Source organism: Hippocampus guttulatus, chromosome 9 (genome assembly GCF_054856545.1).
Source record: "Hippocampus guttulatus isolate MCC_2025c chromosome 9, RoL_Hgut_1.0, whole genome shotgun sequence".
Classification (NCBI taxonomy): Eukaryota; Metazoa; Chordata; class Actinopteri; order Syngnathiformes; family Syngnathidae; genus Hippocampus; species Hippocampus guttulatus.
This window is the reverse complement of record NC_141269.1, coordinates 21,773,665-21,789,686: the sequence shown is the minus strand read 5'-3', so window position 1 is coordinate 21,789,686 and position 16,022 is coordinate 21,773,665. Positions and strand designations below refer to the sequence as shown.

Sequence of the window (16,022 nt, the reverse complement as noted above, 5' to 3'; positions counted from 1 at the left end):
GCTATGGCAAAGTGGTTGAGAGTCACTGCTCTTGGGGGACCAAGCCAGCTAACAGGCTCATTCTCACTCCTACATTATTAAAGCCTTTGGTTACCGGAATGCCCACATGTTTTCATTTTAGTTTATTGCACTTGTCATATTTTATTGTAGATTCAACTATTTGGAGGGAATTAATTATTTACAATGCTGCTCCCGAAACACTTTTGAAGGGTTACTTTCTTTTGGCTGCCGTATATAATTGGCAGATGCCCTCTAGCCCCATCTTTTCGATTGCCAGATGTTTCACTCCTGTCCATGAGGTTGTTCTACTTTCTTCTGTTTCATTCTTGCAAAAATACAGTGTGTGTGTGTATATATATATACTGTATATATATATATATATATATATACACACACACACACTTATTTTTTAACTTATTTTAACAAACGTCCTTGGTTTGTTAAGCTTCTTAGCTTCTTGAAGCCTACTGACTATATTTTCCTTTTTTTTTTGGTTGTTCAGATCTCCTGACTCGGGCTCTACATATGAGAAAATGAATGACAAAGTTGGATCCAAGACTGTTCTGAGTTACCTTTATGTCTGTCCAACCAACAAGAGAAAGGTAAGATGCTGCATATTTTTCTAACCCTTATTTATTTTCAGCCGCTATGTGAGGACGGAAATGAACGTTTGAAACTTCCTCATTGATTAACATTACAAGCTGTCTGAAAGCTCTTTCAATTTACAACTTGAGCCACATGATTAGTGATGTGCCCGACTGTGCCGAGGCTCCGATGAGTGTTCCAAGTAAACCGGAAGAAAATCTGCGAAGCGCGCATCGAGGCGTGTGTCAATTACGCTTGTGGGCACGCCCGATGCCTCGGAACGCGCGTTGCTCCGCCCGAAGCCTCGCGGGACGGGATTCCTACGTCACTGCCAACAAATAGTTTTGCGGGCGAATCGAAATAAATTCAGCGCACCGGGACGACAATGAGCTGACAGGTGACACTGACTAGAGGTAAGATCGGGCCGCCCGAGCCCGCGGGTCGGGTCGGGCTTCTCTCTCGCGGACTTTTTTTTTTGTTCGTTACGAGGCCATGAATAGTTTTGGCCACGAGAGACCGTGGTTCGCAAAAAAACCCCGAAAAAAAAAACAGAAGTGGCCTCATCACAACACGTACTATACTAAACTCTCGCAATGACAATTCTAAGAATTTGTAATACAGTTGTCAAGTTTTTCGTGGTGGAACTGTAGTTGTAGGACCCCAAAAAGCAGGGAAGAGGCAAGGAGACGCAGGGTGGAGTGACCAAGATGTATTTAACAAAAACGCAAACAAGAGTGCACTGGAAAATTACTAACGAGAAGTATTCAAACAAAGTCCTGGAAATCACAAGGATGCCAAAGTAACAAAATAAACCTGTGACAGAAAACAAAACATGACAGGAGCGAATCACACATAATCAGATATCATGCGCACACTCACAATGACCCAACCAATACTGGCAGAACTCAGGGAACTAAATACAAGCAAAGTGATGATACAACAAGAAACACCTGGGCAAGATAAGAACGATTGAGGGAGCTGATTGGTTAAACACATGGGACACTGATGACGAGAACAGGTGGCTGTAACGGAGTGATACGTTAAGCTTGTTCAATTATGCAAAAGTGAGACAACACAATGGTGACCAAAAGGGCACATGAGGGAACAAAACCAAACGTAACCAAACAGAAACATAACAACAGGTGCTCCTTATGTCACATATGTCCAACTGACGAATATTTGTACAGTGGCGGAGCGAGACTTTTATCCTTGGGGTAGCCATAGGTGGCCAGAGCTATCTCAGGGGATTCACAAAACAAAAACTTGGAAACGTTATCAATTATAAACATCCATTTTAATTTGAATAAAATTCACACATGTGTATGCAAGTACCCACATACAGAGTTACTCACACTAAACGTGTGTGTGTGTGTATGTATAAATTGTTCTCCTTTTTGAATGAGTTGTTCACTCATACACCTCTTTTACACTCAAACTGGGCTTCCATCAATCATGAATGAATTCCATGTTGAGCTATCGAAACCATCAATTATGATCAATCTTTTAATCAACATCTTTGACCCAGCCTAGGTCTTAATAAAACATGTTTTGAAATGAATTATTTGGAATAAAATAAAAATAGTTATCTGTTTGAAATATATTCTGTTGTGCCATTTCCTTCACACTGAGTCACTTGTGATACTACAAGGCATATTATTGCTCTGGCACCAGAGTTGCTCATTTTATTTTAATGTATTTTTTTTTTTTTGTATCTGGCTAATGGCTGCAACATTTATTCGTAAACATATAAAGGATATGATATTTCAAATAAATGTTATTGATGGTCTCGTGGTATACTCGCCTGGCTTGTGTGCGGGCAGCATGGGATTGGTTCACACTCAGTGACAGTGTGGATGTGAATGGTTGTTTGTCCCTATGACACTTGTATCCTATGATGCCATTTTTTCATATTTAAAAAATATATACGGTATTTTCCGCACGATAAGGCGCACCGAAAAGTCATCCATTTTCTTAAAAGCTCCCAGCGCGCCTTAAAATCTGGTGCGCCTTGTTTATGGTCATTACGGTAATACGCCGGCCCCCAAAATGGCTCCTTGCTGTAGACATGCTTACAATGTTATAACTTGCTGTTGGTTCAGTGAACTGTCGCTGCTTTATTAAATAACTTTTTGTTGCAACTCTGAAAAAAGGAGAGCTGTGGTGTTGTTTTTTTTAAAACACACAGTACACAACAAAGGAATAAATAACACACACTTTTGAGACAGTCCAGTCTCCTACATTTTACTGACATCTCAAGTCAAGTCAAGTACAATTTTATTGTCAAATGAAATTTCCTCCCTCTTAAACAGACAAGACAACATCTGATCGTTCTGTTGGAGCTACGCTCAAGGAAATGTGGTCATGAACGCCTCTCGAGTCGAACAGAAGGAGCATTGTAGATTGCACCTTATAATTCAGTGCGTCCAATATATGAAATTTTTTTTTTTACAAAATAGGCCATTCATTGAAGGTGCACCTCATATTTCACTGCACCTTTTATTCCTCCAACTCCTAATTTGTCACGTTGCGAGGTGGTGGTGGACCCAAAAAAGCAGGCAGGAGGGAGGAGCAGGGTGAACTTGACAAATTATATTTAATAAAACAGAGAAAACTGAATCCAAAACAAACAAAGTGCTAACAACCAAAACTAATCCAAAGTAGCAAAACAAAACCATGACTGTGGCAAAAAACTAACAGGAACAGAACCATGACAGAAACAAACATGACAGTTGCAAGCAAACAGCAACAATGACCCGACACTGAGTGTTTGGGCAGGGAGTCCTTTTAAAGCCGCTAATTATCTAACGACCAACAGGTGTGCAGCTGCAGGGTAAAGCCCCACAGTGCCACCTGTTGGTCACAAACCGAAACATGACATAATTTGATGGCTCTAATATTCCATTTCCGAACCGCTTGACCCTCACTAGGGTCGCGGGGGGTGCTGGAGCCTATCCCAGCCATCTCCGGGCAGTAGGCGGGGGACACCCTGAATCAGTTGCCAGCCAATCGCAGGGCACACAGAGACGAACAACCATCCACGCCCACACTCACACCTAGGGACAATTTAGAGTGTCCAATCAGCCTGACATGCATGTTTTTGGAATGTGGGAGGAAACCGGAGCACCCGGAGAAAACCCACGCAGGCCCGGGGAGAACATGCAAACTCCACACAGGGAGGCCGGAGCTGGAATCGAACCCGGTACCTCTGCACTGTGAAGCCGACGTGCTAACCACTGGACTACCGGGCCGCGGCTCTAATATTGGCAGTGTTAATTGTACGCACCAGTGGGACAGCGCCGTCGGTTTCAATAGATGCTGTTCACCATAATTGACTTTAAAGGATATTCACAACAGAATTTAACCCTGGAGAACCCACATGGTCAAATTTGGCCCCTATAAATTCTGCTTCTCAAATGCTCCCCTTAAATCCCAAAGGGTCAGATATAGCCCTAATCCTAAATTAGAATTAAAGCATTGAATATTTGAAAAAACATATATTTTGGTGTTCAGTGAACATATGGCAGTCATTTGATGTATAATTCATCATTTTCCAAAGAAGAAAAAGGTTCTTGGGTTCTCCAGGGTTAAAAACTAAATAAAACTACAACAAAAACCTTCATTAGCTCAACAAACTGAGTGATGATCATTTTAGCCGATGATGTCATAGCCAGACCACAAGCCTTCAAAATGATGGTTCTTCCCAGAACCATCATTTTCAAATTCAAATTTTGAATTCTGGTCGTCCTAACACAGTGTTGCAACAAATAATAAAATAATAATTATTTTTGTGGGTACGAGGGCAAGTTGTAAACTTCAATGAACAAATTGAGCAGGAGTTTTTTTTTTTAACTCTTACCTGAAGTTAAAATTACTGTAACTGCTTCATCAACATCTAACTATACACAATCTGCAGTGGGGAAAAAAGAATCTATGCACTTACACTACGCTTCAAAAAATTTGCAATACTTAGAAGTGCCCTTTTTTGTTGTCTTTTTTGTATTTAAAAAAATGACAAGTGTATGGAGCGTTCTTAAGTTTGGGGTCACTTAAAAATATTCTTATTCACTGTTTTATCAATGATGATAACAATTAGAAATACAGTTCTAGATATTGTGTGTTTTGTTTTTAAGAAAATGAACAGGCATTGCATTTCTTTAAAAAGTAAGGATTTTCTGAGGAACCCCAAACTTTTGAATTGCAATGTATACCTGAATACAAATCAATGACTCAATGTGTTATACTCTTTATAAGTGTGTAGTAATCATGAATATATTTTTAAGTTGAAATCTTCTCTAAAATGGAGACCCTGGCTGACAAAATGGCGTCCTAAACCATGTAACTCAAGAACATTATGCAGCCGGGACACATTTGTAAGTTTTCTCGTGATTAGAAATTTAATGTCTCATATAATCATATGATATCACCTGGAAAAACAAACAATGGCAATTTGGCTCTTTGTCAACAGACATTTTTTTTTAAGGCACAGGTCCTGAAAAATAGATTTTTCGTCCCCAAGTGAACCCTTGATTATTTATTTATTTATTATTTGCTTCCCTTTATTACCAATTTATTTTGTGAAATGAATTATTCAATTAAAATATACATTATATTGAATGCACATATTTTGTATTGCTTCATTAGGTCACATACATGAAGTGCTTAAAAAACCAGAATACACACAAAAAAAGACCATCAAAAAAAATTGTTATTTTCATTATTGTTGGAACAGCAACTGTTGCAGTCGGCATACTTGCACATTCATGAACAGCAGTTCTGTGGCTTGTCTTTTCTCCACTCCCCTCTCACTGAAGAAACAGGTGAACGTTAAGGTTTTGTCGAATATAGTTTGTTTGTGGAGCCTGCCCAATATGAAATTCAAATTTTGCCAAGTTTTAACTTTGCCCTCGAACTATTAACTTTAAAATGTGTCTACATTTGGCTTATTTTTTGATGCACTCTTTCTTTCTTTCTTTCTTTTTAACATTTGTGGCAGTGCATGTAAATCCTAACAGTGTAGCAATGCTCTCTTCTCTGATCTCCCTCCAGTTTATGAGCTCACAGAGCTGCGTGTCTATAACCCCCCCTCCGCCTTGTATGGACCAACACGCCACCACACATCCAATCGCATGCAGCTTTAAGAGAGGAAAAGAAGAGAAAAAAAATACAAAATGGTCTCCCAATCAAGAGCCTGCTCCAGTCTTGAAGGAAAACAGTTGCGATTTACACGTCACCAATCTCTAGTACCTCTACTTAATTTTAAAATTCAACGTTCTTGTAGCTTTTCGGCCACATCCCAACATTGGGTCGATCAAACAAAATTAATTTTAGTAGGATGGTATTTTTAGTATTAGCGTTTTAAATTTGTTTTGTTGGCTTGCCCACCACAGTTGGTGATTTCCAGTAGTCGGCAATGAACAAAATTTTGCCAGCCAGTCATTCTTCAGTAGCCTGGGCACCTGTCCGTCATCGTCAGTCCATCTTTTTTTTTTTTTCAAGCTGAACAAAACTGTATTCTTCATTCCGTCGTGTTATTTTAAACAATGCTTCTGTCATCGATTCTGTCAAGAAATTTAACTGGTTGTCCCTTCCAAAAGAAGAAAAGGAAAAACAAACAAATACCTTTTTTTCTCTCTCTCTCTCTCTCAGATTATGGTGTTGACTGATCCTGAGTTTGAGAGCAGTGTGCTAATCAGCTCTGATGAAGGAGCCAGCTACCAGAAGTACCGCCTCACTTTCTACATTCTAAGCCTATTATTCCACCATACTGAGGAGGACTGGGCCTTAGCTTACAGTCACGATCAGAAGGTAAGATTGAGCTACATTTGATTCTTCATTCGAAAATAGCAAAAAGAAGGGTTTGCCACACCAATAGACTTGTCAAATGTGGTCAAACTCAGCCTAGCTTGTGTTTTATCTTCTTCCCCTACTTGTTTTGCCCCTTTGTATTTTTGGCAGGCTCATACCTGTCAACCTCGGCTAATAGCTGCCCTTATAAATGATTACGATTCCCCTTACAAAGCAACAAAAACCCGTACAACAGCTTACAGCGCATGCGCACATCATGCTTTATCAATCCGACCGTACGCAGCGATGAAAAAAAATATACGATTGAGGATAACTTTTGCTGGTTTGCCGTGACAATAGTAGCGATCGACGACGGCATTGTCGTTGGCTACCCGCAGGTGAGACGATCTGGATTTGAGCCAAAATGGTCTTTGTGAGATCGGTTCACAATTGGTTGTTTATTTTTTCCCGTATAAAAGTTGTAATACGCCGTACATGATTTGAAATGATAAAAAACTTATAAAATATGGGGAAAACATACAAGTTGACAGGTATGCAGTGTAGATTTCCTGTGGTACCGCAAGCCTCATTTTTTTTTAAAGATCTGTAATTGCAATCACTCTGCAATATCCACAAAAAAGATGTTTTCCCCCACAAATCAGATTCTTTCTTACGATACTGTACATGATGTCAAAAGTGTAGGTGATTGATTGGTAGCCCATTTTGATCCAACGGGGTCTGACTCCTGAAGCACAGGGCATAAGATAAGATAAGATAAGATAAGATATCCTTTATTAGTCCCACACTGGGGAAATTTACAGCCTCCAGCAGCAAGAATGTAGGCAGAAAGAAGAAGAAAAAACAAACAAACACCGTCCAATTAAGTGCAATATAAATACAAAATGGATAAATCGCAGTGCTATTTACAGTTGTTTTCCACATCATTCAATTATTAAATATTATTGTTGCTATTTTTTATTCAGCAGCCTGACAGCAGTCGGTAGGAACGAGCGTCTGTATCTCTCCTTCTTGCAGCGCGGGTGTAACAGTCTCTGGCTGAAGGAGCTACCTAGTGCTGTCAGGGCGGGCTGGAGAGGGTGGGAGGGACTGTCCATCATAGCTTTTAGCTTAGTTAGCATCCTTCTGTTGCCCACCTCCTCCAGAGTGTCAAGGGAGCAACCCAGGACAGAACTGACCTTCCTGACCAGTCGCTCCAGTCTCTTTCTGTCCCGGGCTGAGATGCTGCCTGACCAGCAGACAATGCCATAATGGATGGCCGAGGCCACCACCGAGTTATAGAAAGTCTTAAGGAGCGACCCCTGAACCCCAAAAGACCTCCGTTTCCTGAGTAGGAAGAGTCGGCTCTGTCCTTTCCTAATCAGGTTGTCCGTGTTTGTAGACCAGTCCAGTTTGTTGTTCAGAAGAACATATAACACATAAGAACAGAAGGCATAAGATAGTGTCGCAATTTCGAAGAACATACATATTAGATGTGGATTGAGCAACTATTCAATGCATACAGTAACTCTGTAAATTGTCCCCCTATCCAATGATTCCACGGCCCAGGGTCATTTATTCCACACATTTGTCACAGAAAGCCTTACAATGAAAGTCTGCGAAAGCTACTCTGCACGGAAAAATGAAATGAACGTGTCAAACAGTGTTGTGTAAGCATGAGTGACAATATTAGAAAGAGAGACAAACGGACTGAGAGAAAGAGCGACAGAGAGAGACACAAAGAGAGAGAGGCTGCTGGCGTCTGCACCTCATTTGACTGATGGAGCAAACCGCTGCATTCAAATCAAGCTTTTGAATCCATGTTTCAACATGATTTCCTCGTCATGAGCGAAAAGGCTCTCGTCAGCTTCCATTGTGCGTTACACTGTATACAAAAATATGCGGTGCATCTGGCATACCATCAACTTGGGAAGATAAATGGCAGCCACGGAGCCACAACTCACTGAATAAATACACCTCAGCAACAAAGACAAGATACAAATCAAGCCAAACAGTTCAATAAGGCTGCGTGGTGGCATTTGGCAACTCAGAAGACAGTCGGGTCTGATCCATGCCATCAGATGCATTTTGTATTTGCATTTGCATCATCATTCTGAAACTGACACCAAAAGAAAAAAAGCACCAGAAGCTGACTGCTTCTGCTGCACTTGTTTTCATTCCACTCCGAATGTCTCATCTGCAGACATCCTAAGGGTGGTTTAAAAATAAAAAGTTCTTCATTTAATAAATCAAAGAGTTTATGCCAATGTTAGTGGTCTCTTCATTCCCCCTCACAGGCTCTACCCTTCATTTTGACATTCAACCCAGCAGCAAGCAGCTTTTAAACGGTCATTTTCAGCGTGTAACGAACTAATGGTTTTCAAACTGTGTCACTCTGAATTTAATCAGCAGTGTGTTGATGTTAGGCAAGGGGAAAGTGGGGCTTTTAGTACTTGCGTGCAGGGGTGAAATTCTATTTTGTACAATCTTGAAATCCATGATGGGGGGGATAGAAAGGAGCAAGCTGTTGTGTTTTAATACTTGATTTTTGTTTTTTAAAAAATCAGGTCGCTGTCTTCATTGAGCATAATTATTTATTTTAGATGATGTTAAACTCACACTGACCTTTCAAGACTCTTATCTTTTCTCAGTGAGCAGTGTGCGGAAACAATTACTGATTGATCTAGACCAGGGGCGGGCAAACGTTTTGGCTCAGGGGCCATATTGATTTCTCGGTGGGCCGGGTCAGCACAAGATACGGTAAATATAAAAAACTATATGTTGACAGTCCATACCAAACATCAACAGAACAAAAGCATTAAAGTATTACCATACTTTTTTTAATGAGAACCGTGAAACAATTATGGTATATGTCCTGTATGAACGTCCAAGTATGTTAACAACATACTGTACATGTGTGACAACAAAAGCAACAAAGTGCAACAAGATATTGTCCAAAAACTGCAGCATACAGTACAGGTATATGACAAAATCTAACAAAGTTAGGACTATTTGCTACAAAATGAGACGAGTAAAAGACCCGGTGGCTTTCTTTCCACTCACTCAATGTCTCGATTATGACCTCCCCTCGATCACCACACAAGACAACGTTGCTCAGCTGATGTTTTGCAACGAACTTTTGAACCCAGCCACGGGACGCTTCGAAGTCTTAGCACTATGGAACTCGATTGCTCTCTTATTAGCGGTCTAGTTTGCGGAAGGTTTTTCGCACGATAACAGTCAAACCATTCCAGGAAACGTTTATTATTTACTCGACTGTCCGTCGAGCCGCAAGCAATTCACTCTGAGCATGGAAACAGCCAGAATCAGACTGAGCAAGAATCGCTTCCTCGTTTTTCAAAGTCTTGTAGATTTGAGCCTTTCATACTCCAAGTGTCTCATGAATGTTTCATACTTCGTAACCCTCTTCGTTTAATCCGATACACTTCACTTTCTCTTTCGCAGCCATTACTGTTCCTCTTCGTTTGGATGCCATGATCTACAGGACGTAAACATTTTCGCTATTTCAGTTAAACTCAATACTGCACTGCAATAAAGAGTCACTTGCATGTCGCTGTTTTGGATCCAATGATAGGAAATAGCGGCACGGACACACTTATTCCGTCATATCAAATGGGATTTGCTTGACTTGGCGCTACTGCGGGCTTCCGTATCGTCTCCCCCTCCCTCCCAATGCGCTGCAACTTCAAGTAACTGCGCCACCTGGCGTTGAAATGCCTGTCATTACAAGTCCAAATGAAATGAATGCAGTCGTTGACATCAAACCTTAATTGTGTACCAACCTTCGGCGGGCCAGATTATAAAGACCAACGGGCCGTAGTTTGCCCACCACTGATCTAGACTTTAGCTGGCAGAAAAGAAAGTCTTTTTTGCAGCCGCCAAGGGATGGTATTATATAAACGCTCTATTGTGGAAGAAAGAAACGGCACAAACTGAAATGCTGTTTCACCGGGTGTGTTCCCAAATTAATATGCACATACCTGTACATTTGAAACTAAATCAACATTTGGCTTTATTTTTGGTGCACAGCGTGTGAATTTCTTTGTCCTGTCAATTGAGCTCACTGACAAAAAAAAAAAAATCTCCAAATAGACAAAATTGATCATTAATTCCCATGCTGAGCCTAATTTAAGCAACATTTCTTGAGGAGGTGTTCCAAATTATTCGGAAAGTCATTTAACCTTTAAGCATATTGGGTTGGACAGAGGGATCTTTTTGCTGATGAAAAGCATGAAATAGTCCCCTGCCTTGTGGAAAGACTGAAAACATGACATGAAAATCATGAAAATTATCCTACTGTTAAATAATGTGTGTGAGAATCATTCATTCATTCATTTTCCGAACCGCTTTATCCTCACGAGGGTTGCGGGGGGTGCTGGAGCCTATCCCAGCTGTCTACGGGCAGTAGGCAGGGGACACCCTGAACCGGTTACTAGGCAATCGCAGGGCACACAGAAACGAACAACCATCCGCGCTCACACTCACACCTAGGGACAATTTTAGAGTGTTCAATCAGCCTGCCAAGCATGTCTTTGGAATGTGGGAGGAAACCGGAGGACCCGGAGAAAACCCACGCAAGCAAGGGGAGAACATGCAAACTCCACACAGGAAGGCCAGAGCTGAAATTGAACCCGATACCTCTGCACTGTGAAGTCGACGTGCTAACCACTCGACTACCGGGGCCGCCTGTGTGAGAATCAGATTATTTTGGGGGTGGTTTTTTTCCGATAACGTCGTATGAAAGAATATTTTTGTCAGGAAAATGCAACGTAAGCAGCAGGTATTTGAAGCTGCTGGTGTCTCTGGAGTCTCAATAAAATCTCGATGGAGGGTCCTCCAAATGCTTGCAGTCATTCGTGTTGCTGAATTTCAACAACCAATCTCAACCAAAGCCAATCTCACGAGGGGAAACATTTTCACTGGGCTCAGAAATACGTTAAGACTAATGTTCAAATCATTTTTTCCCTCAGTGATACTTTGGATGGTCCAGTTGGATTCAATTTTGGATGGTTGGTGGATAGCCAAACCAAGCCAAGCCAAATGTTGTTTTGTACTTTTTTTAAAAAGCAACCACTGATCAAAGTGCTGAGCAGAAGTAAAGCTCATGTGATTCCAATTTTTTTTTTTTTTTTATGATTGGTAAATGACGCCCTCACGAAGCGCGCGACATTTCTCCAATTGTGCCGTTAGGGACATCTGGTGGGCTTAAAAACACATTACAGGCTGTCTGGATGAGATTGTAGTGCGTTGCCTGAGTGGACAGAGTGAACATCACATGACTAATTGAAGTGCTGACTAAATGAAAGCAAGGTGGATGGCACGCCAACCGCCGTACATCACAGTTGCCCGTGTGGGTCATATGATTTTTTTTAAGCGATACGTGCACTGAAAAATGCGTTTGCTCAATGAGCTTGACACATGTGGTAAAAGTTCTGAAAATGTGTGCATTTTAATTCCTCAAACCCTTACTGTGGATGGTATGACAAATAATGACTTCTCAGTTTCAGAGGAGATGGTGCGTGCGTGCGTGCACACGAGCCTGTCCATGTGCAGGCCTGCATGAGCCTTGAAATAGTATATGTTACAAGTTTATTTCACCGAAATATAACTTTTTTTGTCCAAACTTTGTGTGGCAGCACTTTGTAACTCTGGAATTAAATAAGTGAGACAAGGGTTTATGTTGTCTTATCGTTCTACATCATTGCATAATTGTAATTCAGCGATTCATAGTCATTACTATGGTGCAATATAGAGCTCAATAGCCTTTTTTTCTTCTACCCCAATTCACCACAGTCTCACACTCGCACTACATGAGACATAACACGAAAGGGAAGTTGCATTTCTGGGAGTTGTAGGCATTTCTCGATGGCTAGCCATGGTTAACTGGAGTGGTAGAAATGAACCAAGGTTTTATTACCAAGTAAGCTAAGGACTAACGCAGTAAGAGTAATAATGGCATAGACTTCTCTGTGGAACCAAATTCAGACAAATGGAGTTTATATTGTTTTGTCTCCGGTTGGGAGTGGGACTACTGACTAACTGTTTTTATCTAATAACGTGCAGTAAACTGGGATGGCATTACTTATTCGGTTCTTATTTCTGTCATCATGGTTTTAAAGTTTTATGTGTCTCACTGTGCTATTTTAGAAACCTGCTCCGGAATACAGCTGAAAACTAGTCCGGCGCATTTACACTGCTTATTCTTGTGTTGATTAACGTACACTGTCCCAACGAAATAAATGAATAAATCATCAATAAATCAATACTGCATTTCACATTTAACAAAAATGCATACTTGTTTTTTTTTTTTTGTTTTGTTTGTTGTTGGTTTTTTTTTTTGCCTGCCCAGATGGATACATTTGCTTGTTTTTGTTGGACTGCAGACGCCATTTCCACACAGTCTGTGAGTAGGGAACCCTAACAGAGAGTTCTTCGATGGGCAACGTGTGATTGCAATGACTGTTTGGTGATGTGTCTTTGATATCAAACCAATGTCAGCCATCTGTTAGGGGTGGAGTTCAGCAGCCACCACTGGAAGTAAGGGACCCCTTTGCGGGGACTGCCAATTCTTGGGCAGAGACACTCAGACTTGGACAAATTCAAATCAGCTTGTTCACAGATTTGCACTCAAGAGACTCAACTATTTGCATACGGACAATTGAACAGTCAATTTGCCATAAAAAAAGTATAGAAATTCTGCTTTGGAATGCATTGTGAGTTTCCATCCAATCATCACTCGTTTGTAAAAATGTCTATGACACATGAAATCTTCTGGCCGTGCACTATGGGACGCAGGGCAAAACAGTGGCTCTTATGTGCATTGGGAAGCACACCGAGTCGTTTCCACTCCTGTGCTACAAGAAGTGCTGCGTTTGTGTGGGCTCTTCCCTCGTACTCCAGACGAAGGCAAAAAAAAAATTTCAATTTTTCTTGTCCACACACAAACACTGGATACAGAGCTGAGGAAAATCCATTGCGTGAATTTTACAAAACATCTGCTCGACACAAAATAGCATGGAATACATTTTTTTAATGATAAATAAAAGCAAATGACGTGGCCTCACACCTGAACAAATTAAGCGATTTCGCAAATGAACAGATATGTCCCAGAGGATTGTCACATTTGTGATAAGCAGTAGGCAAATTTGAAGACTTAACAAGAGAATGTTGAAACAGTTGCACCACCAGGTTAAAAAGAACTAAAGTCACCTCTCATATGTGAACACGCTTTTACTCAGTATGGCAAAGTGGAAGTGAGTACTGAGGAAAATTACCCGTCATATAATAGCTGCATGTCAACATGCAGCAAACACAACAGATGGAGTAACTGCTGGTACGGTAGACATAGGCTTTTGGTAATCCATTGTCAAAACAGCAGATGGAAGAGTCTGTAGAATGTATCAATAGAAATGAGAAGAAATTTGCATTAATTACGACTAGAGAAACCACACAATGTACCAGTGAATGGACAAGTGATTGTAAAGAGGAGAAAAATTATGTCATATGATTACGCTTAATGATGCACAACATTGATACTGGACTGTTACTCTGCCCCAGCGATGGGCAACTGGCAGCCAGAGGACTATTTGGCCCCTTGATGAATTCCCGCCCCACATAACATTTTTTATAATAAAACACCCCCCCCCCTCCTCCCGCAACCCCCCCCCCCCCCCAAACAGTGATTAACATTAGACAACAACAAATGTTTTCCATGAAAAACAAGGGGAAATGGGGAAAATAAGTACCGTGAACAAAGGGAAAAGTCCTAAATTGAAAAAAAAGAGGGGGGGGGGATCCACAAATATGCAAATCCATAGAGGTTGACTGTAATTTAAAGTTGTAATATCACCAATCGTCACTAGATGGGCAACATGTCTTAGTTGTGCTTACGCGAGGGGCCTCTTCGGATTCTCTTTTATGGCGAGAAAATTTCCTTTTCTATCATATCCGAGCGAGATGACTTTTATTTTTGGGATATTACCCACAATTCTTTACGGCAACAACAGAGCACTGACGTAGTTGAGAGATTGTGCAAAGATGCTCGAGTTTCACGCTCAAGACTTTTTCTGTTTGTCACAAGTGAATAGTCAAATAGGCCAAGAAATATATGTTCAAAGTAAACACATACACATAAATGATATACTTAAATAAATTGTTAGATTTTTTTCATTCTGTCTCTCACGCGTGATGTGCACTCATGATGAAGTTCCTCTTCTCGTTTTAAATGGCTGAAATTGCAAATTTTTAAGTTGCCCAGTATTTACTGGCCCTATTTTAAATATCAAATTATGGAATTTGTTATATAGCGCTCTGACAATATTTCCCACCCCCCCCCAAAAAAAAAAAAAAAACCCCTTCAAATATGTTCCATGTAAACGGGTGTTTAAACTTTCAACATCAGAAACAAAACACTGAAAATGAATTATATTCACACCCGCGAGAGCAGTTTTCATGAGTCTTCTGAACTATAATGATTCAGATGATGTAATGATTCTTCTCATTTTGGTGCATCTATGCCAGAGCTTATTGATCTGTCAACTAAATTATAATAAAATGTTTCCACATACGCCCTGCAGTGTGCTCACATACTTGTCATTGCTGTTTGAAACCCTCATCCAATGCACCAAAGTACTGTAACTCTGAGATGGCCTACTTAGTGAGTGGTCATTGAACGCATCTCAAGCCAATGCAAGTGAATCTCACTTTTCTGTTGCTTTTCCATGCAGCTAGCGATTGTTGAATGTATGCACTTTTTTTTTCATGCAAAACTGACGAAAATAAAAACCCAAAACACAAAAGCGTGTTCTTCATGTCTTGAAATGAAAACAAGCATAATGTCTTACCACCTTCACTCAGTGGGCGCACGCTCCCACGGCAGGTGATATACAGTATATATATTAGAGCTGTCAAACGATTAAAATATGTCATAATTAACTCAAATGAACTAAAAAATTAATCGGGATTACTCACATTTTTTATCGTTTCTCAATTTCCTTGTCCTATTTTTCCCCATTTTAATGCTCTCATCGACATGGAATCATGAATCAGTTTTCTATGTGCCAAATGCAAATATTTACTGAAATAACAATTTCGATTTTCAATTTTACATGAACATTTTTCACTTGGAGCAGTTATTCACACAATCTCTCACACAATATTACTGTCCATCATCAACAGTGAAAGAAAAAAAATTGTCACACAACAGCTGCTTTAATAGCTTTTTTCATGAAATCAAAACAGAGCAATATAACATTATGAAGTGCACATCTAAGGTAAACTAGTACTCAGCCTATAGTGGATTTAAACCATGGTTGCATACTTCGTTTTTCTCAAGTTTGCTTTGAACACAACAGTCTGTTTCTGTATGTTTGTTGAAGAATAACGAGACATAACAACATAACAGTTATCTGTTGTAAATAAGTCGTAGCTCAAAAGTATATTTTGCTTTTATTTCTGTTCTCTGTGACGAGAAGTGAAATAACTGTTGAAATCAGTAAAGCCTCCCCAAGCCATGCATGACTGGTGACGTTATGGTTTTCTTTCATGCATACAATAATTGTTTATTTTCCACACTATAAGGCACTTTGGCGTACAAGGCGTACCTTCACTGAAGGGCCTATTTTAAAACTGTTTTC

At 40.3% G+C, this 16,022-nt stretch overlaps 1 protein-coding gene across 1 annotated transcript in view; it reads left to right on the top strand.

Moving 5' to 3' along the window:
* Window positions 1–16,022, top strand: part of sorcs3a (sortilin related VPS10 domain containing receptor 3a) — a 235,923-nt gene that overhangs the window by 114,604 nt on the left and 105,297 nt on the right. The window contains exons 3-4 of the mRNA XM_086119367.1: window positions 503–602; window positions 6,232–6,390. Coding sequence (XP_085975493.1) covers window positions 503–602; window positions 6,232–6,390 — 259 coding nt within the window. The remainder of the gene's footprint in view (window positions 1–502; window positions 603–6,231; window positions 6,391–16,022) is intronic.